We start from the raw sequence: 27,386 nt of genomic DNA on the forward strand, positions 1-27,386 counted from the left end.
CACTCAGCTTTTTTCAAATTAGATAGGAAACATAAACTCACAGATCTGAGAAGCTCTAGACTCCCAAGCAGAATGAACAAAGTATAAGCCACTCCCAAGCTCAGCTGAAACAAACTGAAAACCAGGGATCGAGAGAAAAACCTTACCGACAGCCTGAGAAAAACACTCATTGCATACAGGGAACAACAGTAAGAAGGACTATTGTTGGGCCAGCCCGGTGGCTCAGGCGGTTAAGAGCTCCATGCTCCTGACTCCGAAGGCTGCCAGCTCGATTCCCACATGGGCCAGTGGGCTGTCAACCACAAGGGTGCTAGTTCAACTCCTCGAGTCCCACAAGGGACTAAGATTGAGCTGAGCTGCCACTGAGCTCCCGCATGGCTCAGTTGGTTGGAGCACGTCCTCTCAATCGCAAGGTTGCCAGTTCAAAAAAAAAAAAGGACTATTGTCATTGCATGAGAAACAACACAAGCCATAGGCTACATGACATTTTTAAAGTGTTAAACAGAAAAATACCCCAAATTCTACATCCAGCAAAATTATACTTCTTAAAGATGTTTTCAGGAAATAAAACTCATGGAACTAAAATGAGCGTCGCAAGAAATGTAAAAATAAATTCTTCAGATGAAGAAACTAAAGATGAAGAGCTTGGATGGCAGAACAAAGAAATTAAGAACACCAGAAATTGTGTAGCCTGTAGAGGACTTTCTCATTTATTAATTCCATAAAAGACAACTGACTGCTTAGAGGAAGGGCTGGAAAATTACAGCCCATGGGCCAAATGTGGCCTGTTCGTTTTTATACAGTCTGAAACCTAATAATGCCTTTCATATTATTTTAAATGACTGGAAAAATTATCAAAAGGAGAATATTCTGTGATACAGGGAGATAATATCAAATTCAAATTTGGTGACATGGAAAAACTAGATAAAGCTTTATTAGCACACAGCCACACTTCATCACCGACGTACCATCTGCGGCTACGTCTGCACTCCAGCAGCAAGGCTCAGTATTTGTTACCAAGACTGTGGGGGCCCTGAAAGCCTAAAATGTTTATTACCATCTGGCCTTTCACAGAAAAAGCCTGCCAACCCCTCGTTTAAAGAAAAAATAAGAATTGTGTATTATGGAGTCTAAGATACATGTATAATCTCAAAAGAACATATCTGTTTCCATTTATGTAAGTCTCCCAACAGACCAAAATCCAGAGATGGAGGACAGACAAGTGGTCATCAGAGGGCAGGACAACGGGGCAGTACAAGGGAGCTCCTTGGGCTTGAGAAGCTGTGCTTTGTCTTGACATGGGACCAACCTGCACAGCACGATGTGCACACACAAGTGAAAGAATGCAGAGTGAGCAAGGTCTGCAGGCTAGTGAAGAGCAGTGGACAGTGTCACTTTCCTGCTTTGTACTGTGCTTTATTATATAGTCTGTGGCCTCCACTGTGTGGCCTCGACTGGAACTCAGTGTACTATGTAACTCCAAAAGTTTTAAAAATATGCAGGAGACATAAAGCAACAGTAACAAAAACAATGGACACAACAAAAGTGCACTGTTGTAGGTTTTTACATTACACGTAACACAATATGCTACTACCTTAAGGCAGACTGTGATCCTTTAAAAATGAGTATCATAAACCCTAGAGCAACCACTAAAAAAGAACAAATCTAACAACCCCAAAGAGGATATGAAACAAAATACTAAAACTTTTTCAACTGATCCAAAAGAAATCAGAAGAGGATAAAATGAGGAAAAAAATAACCAAAACACCAGAGCGAAGTGCAAAATAGAAGATGTAAAACCCAAGCATGTCAATAGTAACTTTATCTGTAAATGGTCTAAACACGCCAGCTGAAAGAGATTTTTTTGGTCAGAGGATATGCTTGTCAGATGATATGCTGCTTGAAAGAGGTGTACTTTAAACATAAAGAACTAGTTTAAAAGTAAAAGGACAGAAAAAAGATACAGCACGCAAATATTAACCTAAGAAAACTGGAGTGCTTATATTGGTGTCTGACAAAGCCAACTTGAAGGCAAGAAATATTACTAGATTTTTTCAAAGGGAAATCTCATACTGTTAAGAGACATTTCATTAAGAAACATCATAATCCTCAATATACATGCACATAAGAACAGAACTTCCAAAGTATCTGAAGCAAACACTAACAGAACTGAACATATAAATAAAAATCACAACATCTGAATATTTCAACACTCTACCCTCAAGAACCAAGGACAAGTCAACAGGAGATGGTACAAGACCTGAACAGCCTTATTAATATTGCTAATATTTACGGAAGGATATGCTCCACCGTAGAGGGTATTTAACGTTTAAGCACACACATAAGAATAAGCCACTCAAACAACGTAGAATATGCCTCATCAGTACTGTAAATAAACCAGCAACAGAAGCATGTTATTTTCACATCCTAATACTGTAAACTGCATCACAAAACCAAAAAGTTGAGAAAGAAAAAGGGAAAGATCACTTATGAAGACAAGTTCACTTACAGTGAGTCTTCCTGTTACTATGGTCATCTACTGAAGTTACCTACGTGACTGGAAGTAAAGTGCATTCACAAAGTATGGAATTTAAGTTAGTGCACTTCATGTATTTTAACCTCAGTTGAGAAAATACATTTAACTGAGTAGCACAAGGTCCAGTTATTCCTGGGTTTTAGTAAGTGGACCTGCGCAGTTCAAACCCGTTTTCCAGGGTCAAGTGTATTCTGAGCCACAGTTGGGGAACTGTGGGTGTGGAGGACGAGGGCAGTTATACTCGGGCTTCTGACTGAGTGGGGGGCCAGTGCCCCGAACCCTGAGTTGCTAAGGGTCAGCTGTGTTCTATAAACAATTCCAGGGAAATTTTATTCTCTGATATAAAATGTTTCTCATGATGAAGATGTATTTTTTTAATCTTAATCAATGTGCAATCATTCATGTTCAGAAAGAATACAGGCAGAGCCACATAAGACTCATTCAGACAATATTTGGTCCCAAAGTTGATTACGTAGGTCCTTTCGGTTCTGTTTGTAGATCAGCTTCTGTCTCATGATATAAACCCATTTCTCATCCGAGCCCTCTTCCATCCGACCACGGTAGTGCAGTCGGCCTGCCTCAGTGAGCAGAGCCTGACCTCAGAGGTCACTAAATGCAGTAAGCACCAGCTGTCTACTGCAAAGCGTCTTCTCCTGCCCCTCAGAGGATTACAGGCCTGACTAACTGCACACATGGTGTTAAATAAAGGTCCTCCCGACACACTCGCTGCTACTGAGCAATGGAATATAGACGGAAGATGCACAGACTTCATTACGAAACCCTAAGGAAAATTCTGTTTGTATTTTAAAATATGAAGTACTGGATTTTCTACAATTCTTTTATGAAAATCACATTTTGAGGTAGAGTAAATTGACACTGTCTTCTAATAATAAACACACCCTACACTCCTACAGGAGGAGAGCGTTTTCACATTTTTTAAAAAGCACGTAAAAATATAACATTTTATACAAGCAATGCACTCTTCCTGTAAGGAATCAACAGGCTGCTTGCTGATCAGATGGAAACGTCCTGTGGCATTTACCTAACTTTGTACACACAGCAGCAGTACCCTCAATTTCAGAGAAACCAACCCTGTTTAGCAGTATCTGTCCCCTGAAAGGACGCATGCGCCTTGGTCTGGCCAGTCAGTCACAACTCGGCCCAGACGGCACCATCTGGGACCCTCACCTTGGCCGCGTCCGAGCAGGAGGGAGTAGACACGCTGTCTCACGGGGCGGTACACGAAGGCCTGGCTGGGCAAAGCCTGGTCCAGTGCATCCTCCAGGGTGTTGCTGCATTCGATCTCCCCACTGGTCAGGATGTTGTACACCAGGTAGCTTTCCCCATGGACGTGGCGCATCCTGGCAATCTGCTCAACAGTGAAACACATGAGTTTCTCCTCGAAAACAAAACCAAAACTGCAGCCTGCAAACCGAACAGCCGACACCTTTAAGTCACATGCCAGTGTTTTTCAAGGCACTCGAAAATGGAACAATTGTCATTCAAACTCAGGACGTGCAGGTGGCATTTCTGCTTCCCTTCCGCTGGGCTTCTAGGCTCCAAGCGTTGAATATGCAGCCCACTGCACCCCCAGTCTCCAACCACCCAGCTGACCTCCAGTGGCTCATCATTTCATCCTCCTGCGAGAAACAAAGCCATAAAAGCCTCTAGCTGAGCCCTACCCCATCTCTCCCCTCTCCAACCCAACCTGCCGTCTTGCACACACAGATGCAATCACTACTGTCTTCAAAGCATCTGAACGGCTGCCACAGATTCTTCACCCTAATCTTCACTCAAGACCCCACTTCACAGCGCCTCCTTTTCCTGCACAACCATCGCGCCCTCATAGAAGCTGCTGCAAGCCGATCACATGGCACACCCTCACGGCTCCTCAGCACGCAACCCTCCCTGCCTTCTCCTGTGTTCTGTAACACTTCTGTCCCTTCCAGCCCCTCCCAGCCTCCCACGTCACAAGCCTCTTCCTTTTGAGGCTCACCCCAGTGTCACCTGTCCATAAACCCTTCCCTCCTCTCCCAAAGCTCACCTCCCCCTGCCTCATGACGCTCCATTCACACGGACCCAACACTGTTACCCTGTCTGATCCCCCCAGGAGTAGAAATGGTAGCTCACTCAAGCACCTGCCCTGCCCTACTGAGTGAAACGTGTGCTGAACACTGACCGGTTTCTGCCTGGCAATGTCAGCAGCCTTGGCACGTGGTAGGAGACAACACACGATGTAAATTGATGCCACTTTCTCATTAAATAAGTACTCAGAATCGAAAGGGCTACCATAACCTACACACAGCTTTGATTTTTCCGGATCATTCTTATCACTGCAGGAGAAAATTGGTTCCTGTTCAAAATTTAAACCCAAACAGTCCACAGCTAAAGGCATTTAAAATGTGATATTAGGTAACGTGGAATAGCAAAATTCTGTGAATCAGGCTGTCTCATTATTTATACATACTTAAGTAATTCCAGTTAAGTTCATTCATTATTGGAGACTTGAGACTGAATCACCTTCTTCATATGTAAAATAGGTTTAATAAAAGTGCCAATCTCACAACACTGTGAGGATTAAGTGAGGTAATATGTGAACTGCACCTAACACGCGGCCTGGCACACAGCGCACGGTCAGTGCTAACTGTTATTACAAGGCAAGATATCCCACAGTGTCTGTCGTTGCCAAACTTTCTTTAAACCCAGACAGCAGACAGCTGGCCACTTTCAGGTCAGTAAGGCTGTAGAAAATATTTTAAAGATTACCTGATACTCTAACCCACTGAAGATTATCAGACGTGCTCTATTTCTCTATGTGCCCCTTCTGATACAGAATCTATCAGAAGTGTCACAGGCATGTATTTTATGATCCTTTTAAGGCAGAATAGCTTCTACTTTATTTTCCTATTCCCTCTTCCATTTCGGATTCTTTTTATTTCAAAAGAGTTGGTATTCTGACAAATTTATCTAGAAAGTTATAATAAATTATAGTTACCCTACCAAGAAATCTAAATTTTGGCAATTGTACACAATTTGGGAAGTAACACTCTTGTCTGGATGTACAAGGCGTTTTCAGATAAATTCTCTAAACTATCATTTTAATCCATGAATAGTTCAGTATCACCTAGTAAGTGCCTTTTATCTGTGCCTGTGACTGTAGATACAGCATTCCTCACTTGGAAAACCCTTATTCACCTCATCTAAAAATTCTAAAGCTAGTAATAATTCAGTTTACCCAACATTATGTAAACCACGGAGGAAAGACAGGTACAGGTAGTGGGGTGTGCCTAGGGTTAATTGCTGGTTTCTAGGGTGCCCATATGTGGTCAAAATACTCACATGCTATAATTTTGGTTACCTATTTGATAGGGCTATTTGCAAAAAAATTTAAGGAAAAACAAGGGGAACTTAGTAAACTTCAACATTATTTTCAAAGATGTAATTAAATTCAATAAACGTCATTGTGAGCATATGGCACCCTCCTGTCGGCAGACAGGCCCGCCCACTGTCGGACTTCCGGGGCTGGGGGCACAGACCCCACCTGCTTCAGCCCAGGCACCTTCCCCGACGCCTGCAGAGGGGGCTGCAGCCAGGCCCGGTGCAACCAGTCTCCGAGACCACCAAGCCCTCGCTGCCAACCTAAGGGCCTCAGTTCCCAGCCGGTCACCTGTGTGGCACGGGGCAGGCAGTCCAGGGCTTTGTCTGCTAGGACGGGTCCTGCCCCTTTGGCTGCCCCCTGCTGGCCCGGCCCACCTCCCACCTGCGGGGGTGTGGGGGTGGGGGGGCACCATGTGGGGTGCTGTACAGAGGGAGGAAGAGGTCACGAACAAGCGAATCTACAGCTGCAAGACAAGGAACAAATATGCACTCAGGATCCAAGGAGCAGCTACTACGACACAGTGTGACAGGCACAAGGGGTTTGGCAGTGAGACATTAATCAAACACGAAATCCCAACAGGCATGTGCTACAAATGTCAGGCACACTCACCAGCAGGCATCACAGACAGGGGGGGTCCTCCGGGGGTTTCTGAGGGTGTGACTACCCAGCTGTGACAGAAGAGACTAGTAGAAGGGCAGGACAGCTTTCCAGAGCAAGAAGAGACGTGGGAGTGGCTAGGTCAGGGTGCGCTTTGGCCACACAGAGACTAGTGTTCGGTCCTCAGAGAATGAAATGCAAACGTGGCTTCCTTCCTGCATGCATCACAGACCGACTGCAAGGGCACAGTGTGCAGGCCAGACAAAGGCTGGCTCCGTCTGCAGTGGGAAGCCGACAGGTAAATGTAACAAGATTGGGAGAGACGGGTTATGCAAAATGGGACAGCTAATTCCTAGCTTTATAACTTATGTACAGTGGTACCTTGGTTTTCGAACGTCTCTGTTGACGAACATTTTGGTTTATGAATGCCGTAAACCCAGAAATAAATGCTTCGGTTTTTGTACACGCCTCAGAAGTCGAACACGTCCCATGGCTTCCACTGAGGGCAAGATCCTGAGGCCCAGCTGTCGACTGTTTCCGAACCTTTCAGAACTCGAACGGTCTTCAGGAACAGATTACGTTTGAAAACCGAGGTACCACTGTAACTAGATGAAAGACGGCGACACTCACGACGCCAGGAACAGTAACACGTTTGTGGGTAATGAGTTTGCTTTTGAACTTATTGAGGGATGTGGACATGTATCTCACCTGTAACATCAGGATTAAATGGCATAGTACATGTAAAGCACATAATACATGTAAAGCACATAATACATTTAAAGCACATAGCACAGGACCTCACACAGAAGTGGTTAAATCGTGGCCCTCCTGTCAAAACCCCTCAAGGCCTCTCTCTTACTTTCAGAACTAAGTCCAAATTCTTGGTGTGGTATTTAATAGTCTTCACAATCTGGCTGCAGTCTAACTTTCCCCAATTTTCTCCCTACTTCCTGCGTCAAACCCCATGTTCCAGGCCACTGTTTGGCCACTGTGCCCAAAGTGACACAGATCCCACACTCTGCACCCTCCGTGCCCCCACCACCAGTCATTGCCTGTTCAAAGTCAATGTCGGCCCCCATTAAAGTCTGGCTCCAGTTCCACTCTTCTGCGAACTTCTGTCTGTACCTTAACCCACAGCGATGACTCTCCTTCAAATTCCTAGAGCTCTCTTCTGTGTCACATATAGTTTATAATGTGAGTTTTCACGGATTGTCACATGAAACTAAACTCCCAGAGACCTGGTCTATGTCCCCACAGTGCCTTAACCGCTGCAGGCAGGCAGGATGCACTGACTCGAGTCCCTCGATGGGTACATTTTCAACCCTAATATATTAGATTCTGGTGGGCATGTTTACGTACCTTTAAGATTTCAGTGTCTGAAACCATGGTTACTTGTTGCTTGATTTCAGGCTCCATATTCATGGGGTCTTCTTGTTTAATTTCAGGGTCTGAACACACAGAAACTTCTTGGTTGGATACAGGGTCTATACACATAGGACTTTCTTGGTTAGAGTCAGGATCTGTACACACAGAAATTTCTTGCTTGGATTCAGGGTCTGAACTCATGGATACTACCTGCTTGTGCAAAGTTGCTATATCTTTGGGGTTTTGGAAAATCCACGGAGATGTCTGTCCTGGCAAAAGATACGATGTCACCCCTTTATAAAAAAGAGCTTTGTTTGGTCCCAAAGGTAACATCTCTTCTAGCTTTTTCTCACCTTGATGTAAGCGAAGAACTTTAGCTATGTGGTGTGCTACAGCTGAGATAGTGTTCCCTTTCTTGTCAAAGTTCTCTTTCACAGAGGTATAGGAAGACAAGCACTTGTACCGGAAGCTTTCAAACACGCTGTCCGGGACTATGTCGTTGCCAAGCAGGCAGGCCAGAAGAGGAAGGTCTGCCAGGCCGAGGTCCAGACTCTCACAGAGCTTCTGTCTACAGAGCATGATGGTGTCGAGACTGTCCAGACAGAGCTCGCTAATTGAAAAGTAGGGACAGGTATCATAAATTAAGTAGTCGGTGTCTTCTCCAAGAATCCCAAGACAGTTATTTTGGAGACCATAGGATGCCACCTCATAGTCAGCCTCCTGTAATGAACACAGAGTTTCCTGACTCAGGGTCTTCAATGCAAACCGCGTAAATATGGCCAGCCCTGAGGGGATGAAGAACATGTTTCTGCCGGGCTGCTTCCTGTGGGACTTGATATAATGGAAAATCTTGGCTATCTCCCTGTTGTTCTTGAGTCTTCGTTTCACCCACACATCTCTCTTATCCTGCTCCACCATGCCATCAAAGAAGAATATCAACTTGATGCCAACAGTTGCAAAGGTTTTAACAAATTCTCGCAAAGCAGAAAAGTACTCTCTCCATTGGCCACCACAAACCCACGACTCGGGAGTGTACCAGTACCTGAGGCAGCACATAGCGTCCACCACGATGGTGGGCATGCAGCCGGGGTGCTTGCTCCGGTGGCGCTCGGCCAGCTCTTTCAAATTCACTACGGTACATATATGTGGGCAGGTACTCGCCACAAATCCCTGTAAGCCTCTCACACCCATAGCTGAACTCCTGGAAAGGATCTGGAAAGAAAAATAAAGTAGTAATTATGGCATTATCAGTAGAGATGTGGCACCTTACAAAGCAAACACAAGACAATACTTAATACTTATTCTCTATTTCCAAGAAACCCCCGGTCACCAATATGACATATCAACACGATGTGCTGGTCGGGAGCGTAAAGTGTTTTCAATGGAAACGCATGAGGAACTTTGGATTTTCACAAGGACAACACAGTGTAGCATCTTTTAAGATTTTCACAAAGACTATTATTCAACAGATTTCTCAACTAATTTCAAAACCAGATGAACAGTTTTCAAAGAAGTAATATTTCCCATGTAGGAACTCAACTAGAAGTTAATTTTGAAAACCTAAAACATAAACTGGTACATGCAACCTGGCTGCTTCTCAAACTAACTTTGCTGAGTGAAAGAGCACACACTGTGTGGTTACAGTGACATCAAGATTCTAGCTCACTGCAAGTTGAGCTCATTTGTAGTGACAGAGAGTATTTCAGTGGTACCCTGGGTGGGAGCAGGTGGGAGGGAGGGATTTACAAAGTGGAATGCCCCAATAAAGGCATTACAAAAAAACTACGGTGTACCCTTGAACAATGTGGGCACCGAACAGCCGCACACTTGGAAATCCGCCTGTACCTTACGTCGGCCCCCTGCCAGTGTAGGTCCCCAACCTCGGATTAAACACAGTACGGTACATGAAAATTCACAATGACAAACGTTTGTATTTGTAACATCTGAGGTGGGGAATAACTGACTTTAAAAGGAAAACTGCCCACCCTAAAATGTAAAACATACATGGTTCACAGAGCTAGAATTCAAAATCTGAAAAAACCTAAGCAGAGTACTTCACAATAAGTGAGCTGTCCTTGTAAATAATAGAAGATGTGACATCAGACATTATTCGAGTAGGTAATAACATCCATCGAAGGTCACAAAAGTCCCAAGTGACATCTTTTACTTTAACAGTTTATCCCTTTCACTTTGGTTTTCTTTAAGAATCATCAGGACTTAGGGTCCTTTGATAAAACAAAACAAAAACCCTTATTACTCAAAGAGCAACACAAGAACAAATGATGCGTCCCTCCGTAGGCTTAGGACGGAGAGCAGCAGAGCCATGCCTCAGTGACAGAGGCTATCAGTCACAGCTCTCGTATGGCAGTGAGCTCCCCCCACACATGCTGGGAGCTCAACACAAAAGATCTCCAATCTTTCCAACAGCCATGACGGGTAAAAATCTACAAGCTGCATTTCACAAATGAAGAAACTAAATACGAGATTGAGAAAAGGCGTCATCACAGGGTTATCATTTAAGAATTTACTGCCTGTTAATGGGCAGTGGCCCCTATCAGCACAATTTCAAGTTATCTGTTTAATAGCCATTATTATGAAAACCATATAAAAATTGAGTGGACACATGCAGCACATTTATGCTGAAATTTTGGGAAGTCCTGCTTATTAAGTTATTAAACATAACAGAGTGCACGAATCCATACACCCCAAACATTGCACAGCTACCATGTTTCCCTGAAAATAAGACCTAACCGGAAAAGAAGCCCTAGCATGATTTTTCAGGATGACGTCCCCTGAACATAAATAGTGTGTCTTTTGGAGCAAAGCTTAATATGAGACCTGGTCTTATTTTTGGGGAAACACAGGATTACTAGCGGAGCATTTCTCTTGGGAACATTTACCAAGGGATGTGAGTTCTGAAGCAGAAACTGGACTTCATAAAATGATTATCGCAACTACAAGGTGGTCCTACAGCGTGGACGGTCCTACAGCTTGGACGGTCCTACGGCGTGGACGGTCCCACGGCGTGGACGGTCCCACGGCGTGGACAGTCCCACGGCGTGGACGGTCCCACGGCATGGATGGTCCTACAGCGTGGACGGTCCTATAGCGTGGACGGTCCCACAGCGTGGATGGTCCTACAGCGTGGACGGTCCTACAGCGTGGACGGTCCCACGGCGTGGATGGTCCTACGGCGTGAATGGTCCTATAGCTTGTACCTCTGGGCACGGATCCCGTGCCTCTGACGGCTGCGTGTACTTCTCCAGCAGGAGGTTCCAATATGGTAGGTAAGAAAGCACAGGTTTGGAAAGGGGGGGCTAAGAACAAAAGAAGGGGAGGTCAGAAGGCTCTGACTTCACAACCTCTCTCTAGGTTGACACTTGGAAAAAAGCAGGCTTGCTGATAAGTGAAGCAAAAGCAAACCTTAAAATCTGGAGTCTGCCTCAGTTTCCGCACTGAGGACACTCCCCTCCTTTCACTGGGACCCAGGCTGGGTGCTGAGCATGGGTTCCCAGCAAGCCCCAGCCGCCCTGGGAGCCGCCCACTGGCTCTGGGTGCTCTGGGCGCAACAGAACCTGCCTCCAGCCCCGCCCCCAATGAGGCCCCATTGGCAGCTCTGTCACATACGGTTGGCTGCCTTCCCTTACCAACAAAAAGGGATTTTTGTTTCAAGCATTTTTCTATTAAAACTGCAAGTGACAACACTGAGATTCTCAAAACACTCTCCTCTATTTTACAAGAAGTCAGGCTCAACTCTGCCCTGATTTTATTCCAATGTTTTCCCTCCTTCCTCACCCAGGAGTGAAAAGCTCATTATTTTAATGTAACACACACTGGTTTTTCCTGTCTTCCACACAACCAGTTTCTCACATTTTGAATCACAAATTACTTCAGGGATGTCACCTACAATGTGCTCTTCTATGACATTTACAAAGAAAAGTTTGAGAGGCAAAGATTTGGGCACTTGTGACGTTAGAGGCGGCCTTCTGGTATTTCAACTCCTCGAAATGTCCAACGCTCCCACTGCCTTACTGTAGTTAGTATGCTGGAAAACTAAATGCTTAAAAATATAACTTTTGTGGATACTACCTTTTAAAATATTTCTTTGTTTTTAAGCCTTTTATTACTAAGAACATACACTGAGATTTTTCATTCTCTACCTTTAGGTAGTTTTTAAAACAATTATATACATATATAATTTCGTCTACTCTACCTGCAAATTATAAGGAAACTTTCATTAGAAAGAAAGAAAAGTTCTACCTCATTCGCTAGGAATCTTAGTACCCCGAGCACAGCCTGAGAATCCCCCCCATCAATGAGCCTCTCCAGAGCAGATGATGTCACTCTGTCGTAACCCTGACACCTGCAGTGTGTGGCATGCAAGAGGCCCAGTATTTGTGAATGAGTGAATAAACGGAGGCATCACAGTGCAGCTGTATAGAGAAATCAGGAATCAACGAGTCTACCGACTCCAGATGTGGGGAAAGGACGCATAAGAAGTCCTGTACGGCCCGCGAGCAGCTGACAAGCTGGTTTGGCAACAGCGTCAGTGCAGGAAATTTCGAAGGAGCGGCTGCAGGCACACGGGAGAGTTGTCGTGCTGGAGGCAGCCTCGTTCCTAGGAATGGCTTCCTTTTACTCACAGCCACACAAATCCCAACATACTGCGTCACCAGTACATGAGGAAGTGGACAGAAGTCCAGAAGCTCCTTTATTCACAATCTCTGCACGGACAGAGAAATGAAGCGAGCGGTATGCCTCACTCGGCAAAAACCTATCAACCCTACCTATCACTGACAGACGGGTCAGAGAGGCCACGTGCAGTCAATGTGGACACAAGGACAATGGACGCAGACAGTCAGGGGACACTTCCCATGAAGAGCAGCATTTGCAGGGCCACCAGGACCAGCAGGACCAGCGGTGTAGCCACCTTAGCGTACACCCAGCTCCCAGTGGTGGCAGGACCAGTGGTGTGGCCACCCTAGTGCACACCAAGCGCCCAGTGGTGGCAGGCCGTCACCCCTGCACACACACACTGATGAGGGAGCCTGGGGACACTGAGTCAGGGGCTTGACCAGTTGGAGTTGACCACAGTAAACTTTTCTCAGTCAGAGACAAATCAGGTCAATGTCCATGGAGCAACAAAACCATAACCTTTGGGTTTATCTTCATCAGACAGAAGTACTCTGTCTACAAGACAAAAATCTAGGAATTAACATGTAACATCGCAGAGCTTGGGCTCTGAGCAGGAGAGAACAGAAAAGAGAGAGGCTCATCCTATTAGAAAGTTGAATAATGTTGGGTGAATTTGTTAAACAACGGTCCAGGATGACAGGGACAAAACACGCAGACCTATTTTCTGTTCCGCACTTAATTTCCAAGTCTTAGGGAATTGTCTGTTCTTTCACTGGTAACATGCTGGCGGGGCCAGGGCCCGCGGTGAGGTCCCCTGATGCTGTATCTGAAGGCCACTCTCCTCTCCTTTCCTCCCACTGACCCCACCCAAGAGAAACCCACAGGGACCCCAGACACAGAATCCCAAAGGTCTGTCCCACGCCACCACAAGGCAGTGTTTGCTCCATGTCTACTGAGTTGTGACAGACACGCGAACAACCAGGTAAGGCAGTAAACGAAGGGGGGGCCCCCTAGGTGTGTCTCCATGCTTCAGAGACCTCCACGCAGGACTCATCCAGCACTGACAGAGACGCTGTCCTGGAGCAAACGCCACCCAGGCTCCTGGGCCCTCTTGTCCACAAGGCCTCGACCTCAGGGCCAGCTGGTCCCCACCGAGGCCAGTGTCAGCAGTCCTGCTTGCTGGGTCAGTTCAGAGAATCCCCCCCCAATATCTGATCAAAACCCACAGCCCCTCAAGCCGCCTGTAGCCATAAATCCCGTCCTTGGACATTCGAGGTGACTCCCCTCTCGCTCCACACAGCAGCAGTCTGGGATAAAGTGTTTCCTCACTGTTCTCCGTTTCAGAATAATTTCTTCTTTAAGGAAGCCTGTGGCTACTGCAACGTACTTTATATGCCTGGCTTTAGAAGTCCAGACCCGGATGGCCTGGAGGAGCCTGCAGGGCAGCGTGGCTATGACCAAGAGTCACAACACGGCAGGAGCACCTCTTCCAGCTGTGTGCTGGGAGAAGGGCAGCTGCTGGGCAGGCGGACGGCAAAAGGAAGTCTCTAGAACAAAACTGCTGAGTTCAAACTCTAACCTCCACTTCCTAGCAGTGAAACGCTGAGCAACTTACTTTCTTATCTGCAAAATGCTTCCTAAGACCTACTCTATAAACTGCTGTGATACAATGTCATTTAGATTATAAATTAATTCATCTAAAGAACACTTCTTATCAGTTGCCTAAAGTTTAGTAAAATCTGCCCAGCAACATCCAAAATTCTTAATTTATCTAAACATTTAAAACAAAGCCATATAAATGTTAGCGAGGGTTTACTAAGGATTTTCATAAGCTAGATCACTCTTTAATATTGGGAATATATTTATTTGTAACATTTTTTTGCTGATTAAAAAGGTAGCCATGTTCTTTGCAGAAAATTCATAGACAGAACAAAGAACAAAACTACTGATAATCTCACCTTCCAAAAATAATGGCTACAATAAATATTTTAGAGTACATACGTATACTTTTTTATTATTGGCTTTAAAAATTGGGATCATGCTTTTCTATGATCTATTTTGTATATTAATTTTTTATGAACATATTTCCAAATCATTGTTAACCTCTTACGGTGTCATTTTAACGGATGCACAATGTGGGTGTAAAATGAATTATTTGAACCTACTGTTGAGTACTTACATTATTTCCAATACTGCATGCCAGAGGTAAGAATGTGAATCACATCTGTGTATAAAAATCTCTGAGCACATCTTGGATCGTTTTCTTGGGATAAATCTGAGGCGTGAAACTACGGAGTCAAACTAAAAACACATCCCGGTAACTTTTCTCCAACAGGCTGCCCATCTACAGCTGTAACTCTAACATCCAGTTCTCCTCAACAATACCAGGGTAATTTTATTTGAACATAAACTTGGTCTATTCAGTCAGTAAGCAGCTTCGTGCCAGTCACCACAGCGACACTAAGAGATGAACAACACAGACAGGGCCCTGCCCGCTAGCGCCTTACACTGCAGCAGGAAAACATCCCACAAGCAACAAGCACGAGGGCAGAAGAGTAGGACAGAGAAGGGCAGAGAGCGTGGGGACCCTTCAGCAGGAGCCGCGGCCCACATCCTGGATCCACGACAGCTGTCCGAGTGAGACGATGAAAAGGCAGGAAAGGCAGGCAGGCCAGGTAGAAATGGGAGAACGGCGGGAGGCATGAAGCAAGAGTAATAAGAGATGCATTTTTAAAAAGTCCCTAAGGTGTCTTTTTTATTATTAAGTGGATGTTTCTAAGATGCTTAAAGCATCTGTTCTGTTACGTAGTTTAACCTGCAACTTTATGTACATTACAAATGTGTTCCTCAAACATGGAAAATGGAAGTAACAAAGCCAAACCCTATGTGTGCTAGAACCTCTGCTCTACGGAAGAGCGAGGAGATGAGGCTGCAATAGGACAGGCCAGATGGCAAAGGGGCTTGCAAACTACACACACGTGTTCACACTTCATCGGAAGGGAAATCCAGCGACGTTCAAGGTGTTTTACAGCGAGCATTTTAGAAACACTGCCCTGCCTACGTTGTGGAGAAGGCGTGGAGGCAGGCAAGACAAGATACACGAGGGGCTGTCGTGGACGCCGGTTTTCTGGCTGCCCACTATCCAACACCCCTCCAGTTCTGGAAGAACCCTATTTCCTACTGCAAAAGACAAAGGAGGGCAGACGACCCTCTGCTGTCCCACCCCCACCCCAGTGAACGAAAGGCATGAGATGTACATTGTCACATCCGCTCCATAAATATTCACCTAGTACTCCAGGCCTCCTGCCAGCAGCTGGGGACACAACAGCAAAAAAACAAAGTCCTGCCTGAGACCTGAATCTCTAAAGAGGGCGGCAATATAAGACCCAGTCTTATTTTCGGGGAAACACCATATGTCAAAACGCATCAGACTGTACACTTTAAAACGCTTTTCTGTTGCAGAATTTTCTGCAAAGAACACCGGTACTTTTTTCACCAGAAAGCCCACAGGAAACAGGTCCTCTAGTCCCACAGCCCCTTATCAGTTTTGTTCGGACGCCACTGGAAAAGGCACGCTTCCAGCAGGTGTGCTGCCTTCAGTCACCTGCCTGAGGCTGCAAACAGTGGCAAACAGTGACAGTAACACTGGGATTGGAACTCGAACCCTCCCCCATCCAAAGCCTGTGCTCCTTTCACTGGGCCACAGCCCACCTGACCCTGCTGCATTTCAGAGCGATCAGATCACTCAATGCTGAACTAAGTCCAAAGATTGCCTTTCCTGGAGGTTCCCCCAGTCCCAGGACTGAAGGAGCAACGCAGACCACTGGGCCCTGGGCCTGTCCCACCCACCGCAGGGCGACAAAACCGCTTCTAGATCTGTGAAGCATGATGTGAAAACACAGTCGCTGATCAGAGGAGGCAAATGTGTGCACACCTGTAAAAAGGTATGCTTCACTTATCCAGAATTCAGGATACGAATCCAACAAAAAGTTTGAAACTCATGAGTTAAAGCTAAAACGATTTACTCACAGGAGACTTCCTCAGGCTCTGACTTCCCATCTAGGGACTAGTCTCTATCCAGTTCTAAGTACCCCTCAGCCCACAGCAGAGCAAGTATGGAAGAGCCCGTGAGGCAGACGTACTGCCTGTCAGTGGGAAAAACGGCTGAGAGCCAACCTACGGAGAGGACAGGACAACAAACAAACAAAAAAAGCTGAAAGACATAAAAACTCCAAACAGATAACAGGGACACAGCTGTGTATGCTTCTACAGCATTGACACTGCTTACATCACAATGCAGCAAAGTATGTTTCCTACGTTTATTGAGATTACAGAAAGCTTACGTCATTCAACACATTCTATTAAGAAAGCATGGAAGTCATGTATTTTGGAAAGATTTCCATCCTAAATGGGAGATTTACATGCTTAATGAGCAAAACCTCAAAATTAAACTACCCAGAAAACTCTGCTGTTCAAAAAGACTTTCCTATTGCCATGGCTGGCAATGATTTTATTCTAAGTGACTTCACGATAACTTACATAAATCCGTACTGAGTTCAGTGGGCTACAGTACTAATGGGGACAGCACGCCTACCGACATTTATAAAGCCCAGCATACCTACGTGGATGCGTGTAGCCAGACAGATATGCTGACGGATGTAATGTGGCCCATGGTATAGTCAGAGCTGTGCAGTGAGCCCAGACTTAAATGGATTCCTCCTTATTGAGTAATATTTGTTTAAAAGAAGAGGGTGCTCAGGAACTGGGTCTCTTGGCTCATAAAGGCCCTGTTTTACTGTCCGACTGAAGACAAATCATTTAACCTCTTTGTACATCATTAATTTCCTCAGTCTTAAAAATAACCTAATGACTTACTTCTCAATTATGTGGATTTTATACTCTTATAAAATCTTAGAAATATCATATTGTATTTATATAAATAATTTAAACTGTAAATAACATTTTAAATCGCTGACTCTTTTCCAACAGAACACCTTACAAAGAAACAGATGTCTGAAAGCAAGTTAAAATGGTTATTTATACTTGTTATACAGTGCTATGAAAATAACTGATAGCATAAGGGTTGCCTCATTTTCAAACTAATAAAGAAAGAATGCAATTCCTCTGCATTTGCAGTGTATAACCTTAGTTTCCACGGAGATAACACTCGCTTTTATGGTCTCAATTAAGAGGACTTTCCTTCTGACCATTGGCCTTTCCTTGAAGGACGGGACACCCAGCAGTTACCTAACAGCGTGCATTGTCACAGAGGTGCCTGTGCTGAGCTGCAGGTCTCTGCCATGTCCCTCCCCAACTGGAGAGCAAACTAAACCAGGTTGTAGCAGGAGTCCGACAGCACCATGCGTTCCTATTTTCTCTCTCAGCCTCAGCAACAAGTACACACAAGGAGTCCCAGGTGGGGAACGGAGGAGTCTCAAGGACAAGAACACAAAACCAAAACAGCAGGATATGACAAATGGCCAATTCCGCAGCAATCCAAGCTGTGTAGAGCCTGAAACTTATGGTTCAGGGTCCCTCTTTTCAAAGAAAAAAATTATAAACAGAAGACCACTGAGGTCCTTCCCAGGGACTTGTAAGAGGCCCGTGAAGCGAGGAGCCTGATGCCTGACCCGTGAGTGACACCCAGAATTCAGGCTCGGGGTGGGGAAGAGCCTGGGGATGCCGCAAACCACGTGTCCTCCGACGGCACCCACTGCAGTCCTCTCAGTGCGCGGTTTGCAGGCAGGAGACCGCCGTGTGCCTGGAGGTCAGATGGTCAGGAACGACGGCAGGAAAGTCGGGAGTGACTGGTCAGGAGGAGGTCACCCCCAGGGGCCTGACACAGCCATGGGGCCGTGGGAGCCAGCGGCGACAGTGTCGTCAGTGCTTTCCATGGACACAGCTGGGAAGGAGGCAGGAAGACGGGAGGGGGGGCGCGGCGAGGGGACAGCGGCGGGCGGGGCCGACGGGTGGGGGCTCAGACGGGAGCAGACGCGCCGGCCGCGGCCCCCTCCCACCGCCGGCCGCAGGCGGGGCAGGCCGGGGGCGCAGGGCGCCGGGAGGCCCGCGCGCGGCAGGCAGCGGACGACGAGGGCGCGCCGGGCCTGCGCCACGCGTGCTCCCGCGCGACCCCGGAGGCCACGCGGAGCTCGCCCCGGCTCCGCACTCCCAGCCCCGCGCTTTCCGCCTCGCCCTCGTCAGCTCCCCGCCGCCGCGCGTCTTCCCCGCACCTGCCCGCGTCTCCGACCCCCCGCTGGAGACGGCCCCCGCCCGCCGGAGCTCGCGGCCGCAGCGCGCCCCTCTCCCGTCCCCCGAGGACCCGGCACTCGCCGGGCCAGCGGCACCGGGCGAAGGCACAGCGCTGAGGCGCGCGCAGGGCCACCGCCGCCCGGGAGAGGAGCCCACGGCCGCGCAGCGGAGGCCCCGAGCTGCCTGGAGCCCACAGGACCCACGGGCTCGGGAGGGACCGGCGGGGAGGGGCGCGCCCACGCCCAGGAGCGGGACTGCGGGGCTGACCCCCCACGGGACTCACGGCCGGGCGGCCGCGACGGCGCAAAACCGCGAGCGCAGCCAGCGGAGCCGAGGCCGACGCGCCGCGAGAGGCACCCGGACGGCGCGGACGCCGCAGGCCCGGCCCTACCTAGAGACGCGCCAGCCCCGCCGCAGAAGCGCCCGCACCTCCCTCGGCTCCGCCGCAGCCACCGGCGCACTTCCGCTTCCGCTGGGGGCGCTTCCGTTCGACGCACAGCCCGGCGGGAGGAGGAGCGAGCCGCGCAGGCGCTGGGGTAGCGTCGAGCCGCGCAGGCGCCGCAGAAGCGAGCTGCGCAGGCGCGGCGCCCGTTGCCTGGGAAACCGCGCGGTGCCGCGGAGGTCGGCGTCCAGCCGTCCCAGCTCCCAGCACGCGCTGCTAGGGCGCCGCCCCCTCCAGCGTTCACTGCGGGGCCTGCACTGCCGGGTGAATTGGTGGGCAGCTGGGGAGCCCTGATGCGTGGTTCTGCGCGAGCACTGAGTGTCCACTCTCCGCAGCCCCGGCCCGCTGAAGGGCTCTCAGTGCGTCGGAGCCCACGTCCGCGGGAGGCGTGGCCGGGCGCTGGCAGCACCGAGCGGGGGTGCGCTCGCCGGCCGCGTGACCTTGGGCACGTTGTTTAACCTCTGCCCCTGGGCTTCCTCTTCCGTACAGCGGGAAGGTCACGGTGCCTCCCAGACACGCCTCCGAGGGTGGAGCGGAGCGCCTGGCCCGTAGGAGCCGCTGCTGAGGAGCCCACGTTTCCTAAGGGGCGGGCTTCCCTGCATGGTGTCAGCCTTCCGGCGCGACGAGCAGTGGCAGGCGAGGAAGCGAGGCCGTGCAGCAGCTCCAGTGACTCGGTGTACACGCGAGGGAGCAGACGCACATGGCACTTGGCGTGGACAGCGTCGCCTGACCGTGCCGGGTCTCCGGCTTATCGAAGGAGTTTGCAGTCGACGCCACCATCGCGACCTGATTTCCGAAGTTGCTTTAGGATGAGTGAGATTCACATCCAGGACATGCTCCTTTGGGCTCGGAGACAAGGCATCCTCACGATCCCCATTCCTCTTCCCTGCAACGCCTTACCCGCTCTGTACAACCAAGAGAGCATTTGAGCAGCCAAGCGAAAAACCAGTCTAATTGATTTTTTAAGTAAATTATTGACAGACTTCAATTATTACTAGTACCAAGCTATTTAAGATGCGTCCCGAAACCCATCTCTACACAGCCTGCCTGAGGACTGCAGCAAGCCCCAGGGAGCAAGAGACTTTGGTCAGGGAAGTAAAATGACCAAATATTGTTCCTGTCAGAGTCTCTTGCAAAGCAGGTGGCAGATCAAACACTCAAAAAGAATTACCAAATTGAAGTGACACCTTATGCATTAAACAGTTTGGGAAGTAATCTCTCCTTTTCGCACAGAAGGCATTCATTTCCTGTTGATATTTTTTCCTAAGTAAAATCGACAGTGCTGAGCACCTGTTACTGGCTGGGTGCCGTAGGGTTACAGCAAGAAGTGTGTGAAATGGTCTCTGGTTTTAAAGGCGCTCACGTTGTGATTGGGGCGACAGCCATTACATTTAGAAAACAAGCAAAGCACGGGGTAAGGCTTATAATGTGCGAAAGAAGAAGGCGGTAAGCAAGTAATGTGCCAGATGAGCTCGGAAGGAAGGGTGGGATCTGAGCAGGATCAGAAAAGGCAGGGCTTCCAGAGGGCAAGCCTAGCAAAGAGATGGAAGTGGGAACTCAGGTGTGTAGGGCGGACACTGGGACGTCTGGAGTAGGAGGTTCACACGGACAGACAGTAGTGGAGACGGAGGGAGGCGGCTGCCCAAAACCCTTCTAATTACCTTAATGTGAGTCCTACCGCTGGACAGTCCTCATCTACCCCACAGAGCTTCCAAGAAGCATTTCTGCTTCCTAAATATACACAGATGACCAAGGATCAACAGACATTTGAGGAAGACAGGCAGAAAAAAAAGGGAAAACAACAGGAAGTAGAAGGGAAAAAAATGTTCTAAAAAACTTTATTACCTACAGTCTCTGAAGATACTATTACACCCATAAGAGAAAGGTATATAAAAAAAATTCAGAAAATAAGAAAGAGCTCTTGAAAATTCAGAAAGCAATAACTTTAATTTAAAAATTGATAACAGAAGATAAATTTGGTAACTTTCAGATAACAGAACAAGATGGAGAAAGAAAACATAAGATGATTCGAAGATTAAGAAGTTCAACATCTGAAAAATAGGACTTTACAGGAAAGAGAACCGAGAAAATGAAAAGGAGGACATTACTCAAGAAATAATTCAAGAAGACTCCCTAGATCTAAAAGACATATCCTCATATTAAAAGGGCACAGCAAGTGCCCAGCATGCCAAAGCACGTTATCACAAAATTTCAGGGATAAAGAAAAAAATCTTAAGTTTCCTTCGGAAAAAATAAAAGGGTCTCATTTAAGGATCACATTAGAACAACATGGAAATTCTCAATAGAATCTCAGGAAGCTGAGATTCATAGAGCATTCAAAATTCTGAAGAAAATAATTTTAACATGGAATTCTACTCTCAATCAAAATATTAGTTAAGTGTGAGGGTAAAAATATGTTCAGATATGCAGCTCAAAAACATTATCTACCAAGTACATTATTTCAGAAACACACTGGAGGATATTCTCCAAAATTAAGAAGTCAAGAAAGAGGAATATTTGGAACCTAGAAAGCAGGACTCCAACTGAGAAAGAAGAGGGGTGTCCCAGGAGAAAAGCTAGAGACCACCTAGATTGGAGCAGGAGATCCCTGGAGACATGTCTTCAGGAACAGAGTTACACATCAAATAGCTGATGTGTTTGAATATTTTAAAAGATCTGCATAGTTTGGTGACTAAGTAATAGACACAGGAAAGTTATTAAGCAAATAAATTAGGCCATTGTTGAATCCAGGAAAGACAAAATGTACAAAAAACAGAATGTAATCATAGCATGTGCCTCAGCTATGAATAATTAGGATTACATAATTTTAATAAGGTAAACAGTGAATGGTAATTTATTCTAAAAGGATGCCGTTACTATTTTTGGAAACTGGGAGATGATCTTAAATGTTTATAAACGTGTTGAGGGGGACCAAATTTTGTCCAAAATATGCTTTTGGGGATATTGACTTTAAGCTGGTTATTAAGAAGAAAAAAAACTCACAAAGCACCTTTGACCCTCCCCCTTGACCTGCTTAAAAGGAATTCAGATAGAAAAACCTGCTTAAAGGAGAGACCATCACCTTAGCAGCATAATACCCACTGGATGTGGCAGACAGGGAGGAAGCTAGCAGAGCCTGCATGCTGAACTCCCCTCTGTGCCCCATTGTTTCTGGGTGGCCCAGCAAGAATTTGTTTACCACGTGTTTGCTCTTTCTCCTCTGCTTTGTCTTTGAAATCCCAGACTGCTGCCTGCTTCTCCTTTGTCCAAAATGGCATATGAACCTCAACTTTCCAATGCGCCATGTCAGGTCTCATGGTACCCCCGCCCGTACATCATAATAAACTTTGGGCATTTTCTCCTGTTAATCTGGCTCATGTTAATTAGATTATTAGCAGGAAGAACTCAAGGGTGGGAGGAAAGTTATTTTTCTTTGACCCCTCCAGTGTCTAGGAAATCAGGTGGCAGAGTTAAATCCTCATCTACTAGAGTGAGGGAGCCCACAGACAATATACACACCTGAAAAAGAAAGACAAAGCACTAGATACTAAGTGAAACAGTGAGGAAGGGCGTGTGAGTGGGGATGTGTGGTATGTGAGATTGACATCTTTTGTTATAAATCTAGAAATACTGTTTGAATTTTAAAATCTGTAAGTACACTACTTAATAAAAGTGAAAATTTTAAATTTAAGTTTTAAAAACTGGTTAAGTAACTTGTACAAGTGGTATAAGGGGCACAATTGTTACTGAAACCCAAATCTGTCTAAACCCTAAAGACTTTTAAAATTTGTTTATGGCTACAATACACTACAATGAAGGAAATCAAAGATTACTTCCACATCTCTTTCCTGGAAGACGAAAAGACAAGTTGTACGTAGAAGTCAGTGTAATAGGAGCAGAAAATAAAAACTACGTGTGATTGTTCCCGTCCTTTGCCCTGCCTCCTCCCGCACAACGCACACACCTGCCCATGCCCTACAGTGCACATCAGATTTATTGGTTTGGGGAAAATCTAAAAACGGGATGGAGAGTTTATGTAAAAGGGAAAAATAGGCAAGGTAAAAAAGGAAGAAAAGAAAAACTAGGTTGAAAGTAGTGAGAAGTTGGGAATTAAGGGAGAGTAAACTGTTAAAGAGAAGACTTCACCTCTACTATGAGAGAACAGAAACATGAAGTGTGAAATGAGTTCTGGGAAACGACAGGCATTGGGACAGGTTTTCTTGGTAAACTGATCCTTTAAGTAGCCTTCAAGGTTTGTTTGGAATCAGTTTTAATTTTATTTGAATGCTGGACTGAATTTCTTTGAATGCTGCAACCACATGGGCCCTAGATTTTACTTGAATAATAATAGTTCACCATCCAAAACTTGGGAAAGAAAAAAGCCACAACCATATCAACATACTGACTTGTACATATTTGATTCACATTTAATATTCCTGAAGTGTTTTAACTGCTGATGAAAAGCGTCACATGGAAAGAAAATGTCCCTCTTCCTCTCCTCACCATCCTATGTCTGTCTGTGCCCTGAGGCCCTGCAGGAGTCATGAAGCTGGGCAAGGGGGCTAACCCATGGCTGAAGCCCCCAGCCAAGAATGGAAGAGCCGAGAGAGGGAGGGCACCTTGTGCCTTGGTAGGTGCTGGAGCCAAAAAGTAACTAACACCACTCCACCTCCTAATTCCATGGGTTCTAGAAGACGGTATCTTTTCATTATTTTATTTAAAGGCTGAACTGAATTTCTTTACAGTTAAGAGTATTGAATTAGGGTTTTCTGTTACTTGCAGCTGAAAGTCTGTTTCAGCTTCAGTCCATGAGGGAATAATTCCTACAAAAGTCGTCCTTCCACTCTAAACAACTAGAAAACTAGACAAAAATATATGGTTTTACTATTTTCAGACAGGAGACAACAAGAAGTGAAAGATGGAGAACCTTGAAAGAAGGGGAACGATGAGATAAACCCAATGACTGCCCTGATTTTCTGCCTACATCAGCAGAGAAAAATCAATGAAACAAAAGGCTGGTTCTTTGACAAGATCAATAAAACTGGTAAAGCTGTAGCTATACTGACCACAATAAAAAGAGAGAAGACACAGATTACCCTTACTAATGATGGAAGAGGGTATCACAGTTTTAGTTAAACCGAAAGGCTAAAAGGAGACTATTTCAACAACTTTAGATGAGATGCAGAAATTCCTTGAGCCATACAAATGACCAAACCTTGACCAAAGAAAAACTCAAACATCTGAGTATTCCTATATTTATTTATTATATTAAATTTGCAAGTAAAAACCTTCCAACAAAGGAAAGTCCAGACACAGTTGGACACACTGATGAATTCTCTCAAGCATTTAAGGAAGACATTAATCCCACACAAACTCTTTCTGAAAATAAAAGAGCAGGTAAGACTTCTTTACTCATTGTATAATTTACATAGTTGCAGAAAGTGTTAGAGTAAGGGGCTCACTGTCCATACCAGGACATCGGCTTTTGAGAAAAAAGCTTTTATTTGGGGGTCCATTGGCATGAGACAGGAGGCAGCGCTCGGGTCCCTCTCACTAGCCCAGGGTTCAGCCAGGATTTTAAGGAGTTTCAGCACTGGGTCCTTCTAGACAATGGTACTTTGCTTCAGAAAGGGTTCTGCAGGTCAGATCCTGGTCAAATCCTGGTCCTTTGGTTCTGTGGGGCGGGGGGGGGGGGGGGGGGGAGCAGTTAAGGGCTCCCAGGTGTCACTCATGAGTGATGTTTGTAGGTGGGGTGGACTTTGTTTCCAGGTCTTGTTAGAAACAGGATAGGACCGGTTTGAGCTGGTTCTGTGGTTACAAAAGCAGCTCTAATTTCATTTTGGACCTCCAGCCTCTATGACCAGTGAGTGGATGAACAGACCAGTATATGAAGTGGCCTTCTCGCCGCCACGTGCTTGGGGCAGCTGGACCCCACGCTAGCCCCAGTTGTGGACGGTGATCTCCAGAAGGATCCCGGTTTCTCTGCTTGCTGGGCTGTGGTTGGTTCAGCGCTGGCCTGTGACTTAGTTCTAGCCACTGAGAAACACTATGGCTGGGTCTTTAAGAACCTGAAAACAGCTACATGTCTTGCCTCAGTTAACCAACTAACGTTAACAGGAACAGTTCCAAGTGCCACTGAAACAATTCATAGCTTGTGATTGTGCCTGAAAAATCCAGACTCACCAAGCACGCCCCACTTACCTGGCAACAGCCCAGTGTGTCCATTTTGAAAGCACTTTACAACTCTCTGTACGTAGTGAATGACAAACAGCCCCTGCCCTGCTCCCATTTTCCTTAAAGAAAATATTAATAGCATTTTGAAAACAAATCTTGATGGTAAGCCAGTGCTGTCCTTATTCTGTTCCCTGGGAGGTGGCGGAGGGCAGGGAGTAAGAGTTAAAATGACAAGAAGGAAACTGTTGAACAGCAAGGAATGCAGCAGCGTTAGAAGGTAGGTCTTAACATTTTGAGATGAAGAAATTGTGTTGAGCCGAAGGTGAAAACCATTTGCCTAAATTTGTGCCCTCTGTTTTTCTCCAATACTTAGGCTGTTTATTGGGGTCCCTTTCTCTCCAGCCCATTTACTGGAGCAGGGCTTTGCAAAGCCCCGTTTCCTAGCAGCCGAACGCAGAAGGCCCATTCATATTACAATGGACGCAAAGGAAAGAAAGAGCTTGGTTTGTTTAAACTGCCTCTGTCTTCATTCACAGCCTGATGTCCGTGCGCATTGTGACGCCCACAATGGCACTAAAGGACTCATTGTGGCTGAAAACAAATCAAAACAGACTAAGGGACGCTAAGATAAAAGAGTCATGCAACAAAATTGCTTAAAAAAATCTAAGTCTTACATCTAAGATTTATGTTACCTTTTGGCTGTGTGGCCTATTGACCAGTGTTTATTAAAACCACTAGAGTTTAATAAACAAAAAGATAAATGGGAACTTTATGGACATTTTTGAAGGCGCTTACACAGAAGGGATGGGTCTGCTGGGTTGCTCTGGAAGCTGTTTAATAATTATCGTTTTTTGTTTGCACAACATTTGGGGAGCCCACTCCCACTTTGTGTTTACTTTGCTGATAAACATGCCCAGCTCTGCCCATGTGGCCCAGCCGCGGCCCCCACAGTCGCCTCCACCCACCCCCCAGCCCCAACCCACGTCAGATGCTGCAAGAACCCAGCCCAGCTCAGCAACAGGTGGAAGGTTGAATAGCTTCACACGTTTTTCGGGAGAGGGGGTGGGGAGAAAGAGGAAAAAAGGAGGGCGGGAGGGCAGGCTTTGGGGAGCCGATTTGAGGATTAGATCAGATGTTATTGCTCGTGAAAAATTAAACAGCCCGGTGCTCTGGGGAGCGCAGATTAATCTATTTAGTGAGTGCGCGCACAAAGGCCGCCCATTGTGGCCGCGTCTGAATGCCTGTGAATAGGATGGAACATATGCAGCCTGTCACCGCAGGTGCCCACATCTGTTCTTCCCCGGGCAGATGCTCACAGAAAAGAGGAGGTGGGGAGGCCAGGAAAGGACAGCGTTGTCGAAAGCCCCGCCTCACCCGGGGCTCCTGGGGTCCAGCAGGGACACTCCGCGGGGAGGGCGGGGTCCAAGCACCGCGCGCCGGGTTAGGGCCAGGGGCGCGGCGTCTCCGGGGTGACTGCGTTTCAGAGCCTGGGGCGCCGGCCGCGTGATTGACCGGCCGCTCGGGGACTGGGCGACAGGTGCCCGCGACCTCCCGGGTGGGGCGCATCCCGGACCGCGAGGCCTCGGGGAAGGCCTGCCGCGCGCCGCCCTTCCACACCCTTTCTCTTCCTCCTCTATTGTCGTACAAAGTCACGGGCCTGAGATTTCAAGGTCCGAGCACTGATGCAGGTGACCCCGCCGTGCGTCCCTGCACCGGGGTCTGGGGCCCCACGGGCGCGCCCCTTGCCAGTGCACAAAGGCCCCGCCGCCCACCCGCGGACAGTACGTGCAGCCGCCCCTCGGGGGCCCACAGCGCTGACTCTGGAGCCCCTCCCCAGCCTCAGCCTCAGGGCGCGTGGGCATGCGACCCCCCGGAGGCCCCTGGAAGCGAGGGGCGACCTGCCGCACCTCCCCGCCCACCCGGCATCACCCAGACGCCCCGCAGAGCCAGAGCCACCACCGCCTCTAGGAAGCCCTCCGGAGCGCGGCCGCCCAAGCTTGGGGCGGCGG

The 27,386-nt window shown here is 47.2% G+C and overlaps 1 protein-coding gene across 6 annotated transcripts in view; it reads right to left on the reverse strand.

The window, feature by feature from the left end:
• FAM120B (family with sequence similarity 120 member B) overlaps positions 1-19,649 on the reverse strand; it is a 59,997-nt gene extending 40,348 nt beyond the window's left edge. For 5 of the 6 annotated variants that reach the window (XM_081044789.1, XM_081044788.1, XM_081044790.1 and 2 more), the window contains exons 1-3: positions 19,153-19,242; positions 7,872-9,089; positions 3,725-3,905 (exon numbers count right to left, since the gene is read on the reverse strand). In XM_081044789.1, the coding sequence (XP_080900915.1) occupies positions 3,725-3,905; positions 7,872-9,068 (1,378 nt within the window). In that variant the 5' untranslated portion in view covers positions 9,069-9,089; positions 19,153-19,242. Of the gene's footprint in view, positions 1-3,724; positions 3,906-7,871; positions 9,090-19,152 lie in introns of all 6 variants that reach the window. The other variant, XM_081044791.1, reaches the window with a different exon arrangement.
• Between the last annotated feature and the right edge of the window lie 7,737 nt (positions 19,650-27,386).

Source organism: Rhinolophus hipposideros, assembly GCF_964194185.1.
Source record: "Rhinolophus hipposideros genome assembly, chromosome: 3".
NCBI classification, from domain to species: domain Eukaryota; kingdom Metazoa; phylum Chordata; class Mammalia; order Chiroptera; family Rhinolophidae; genus Rhinolophus; species Rhinolophus hipposideros.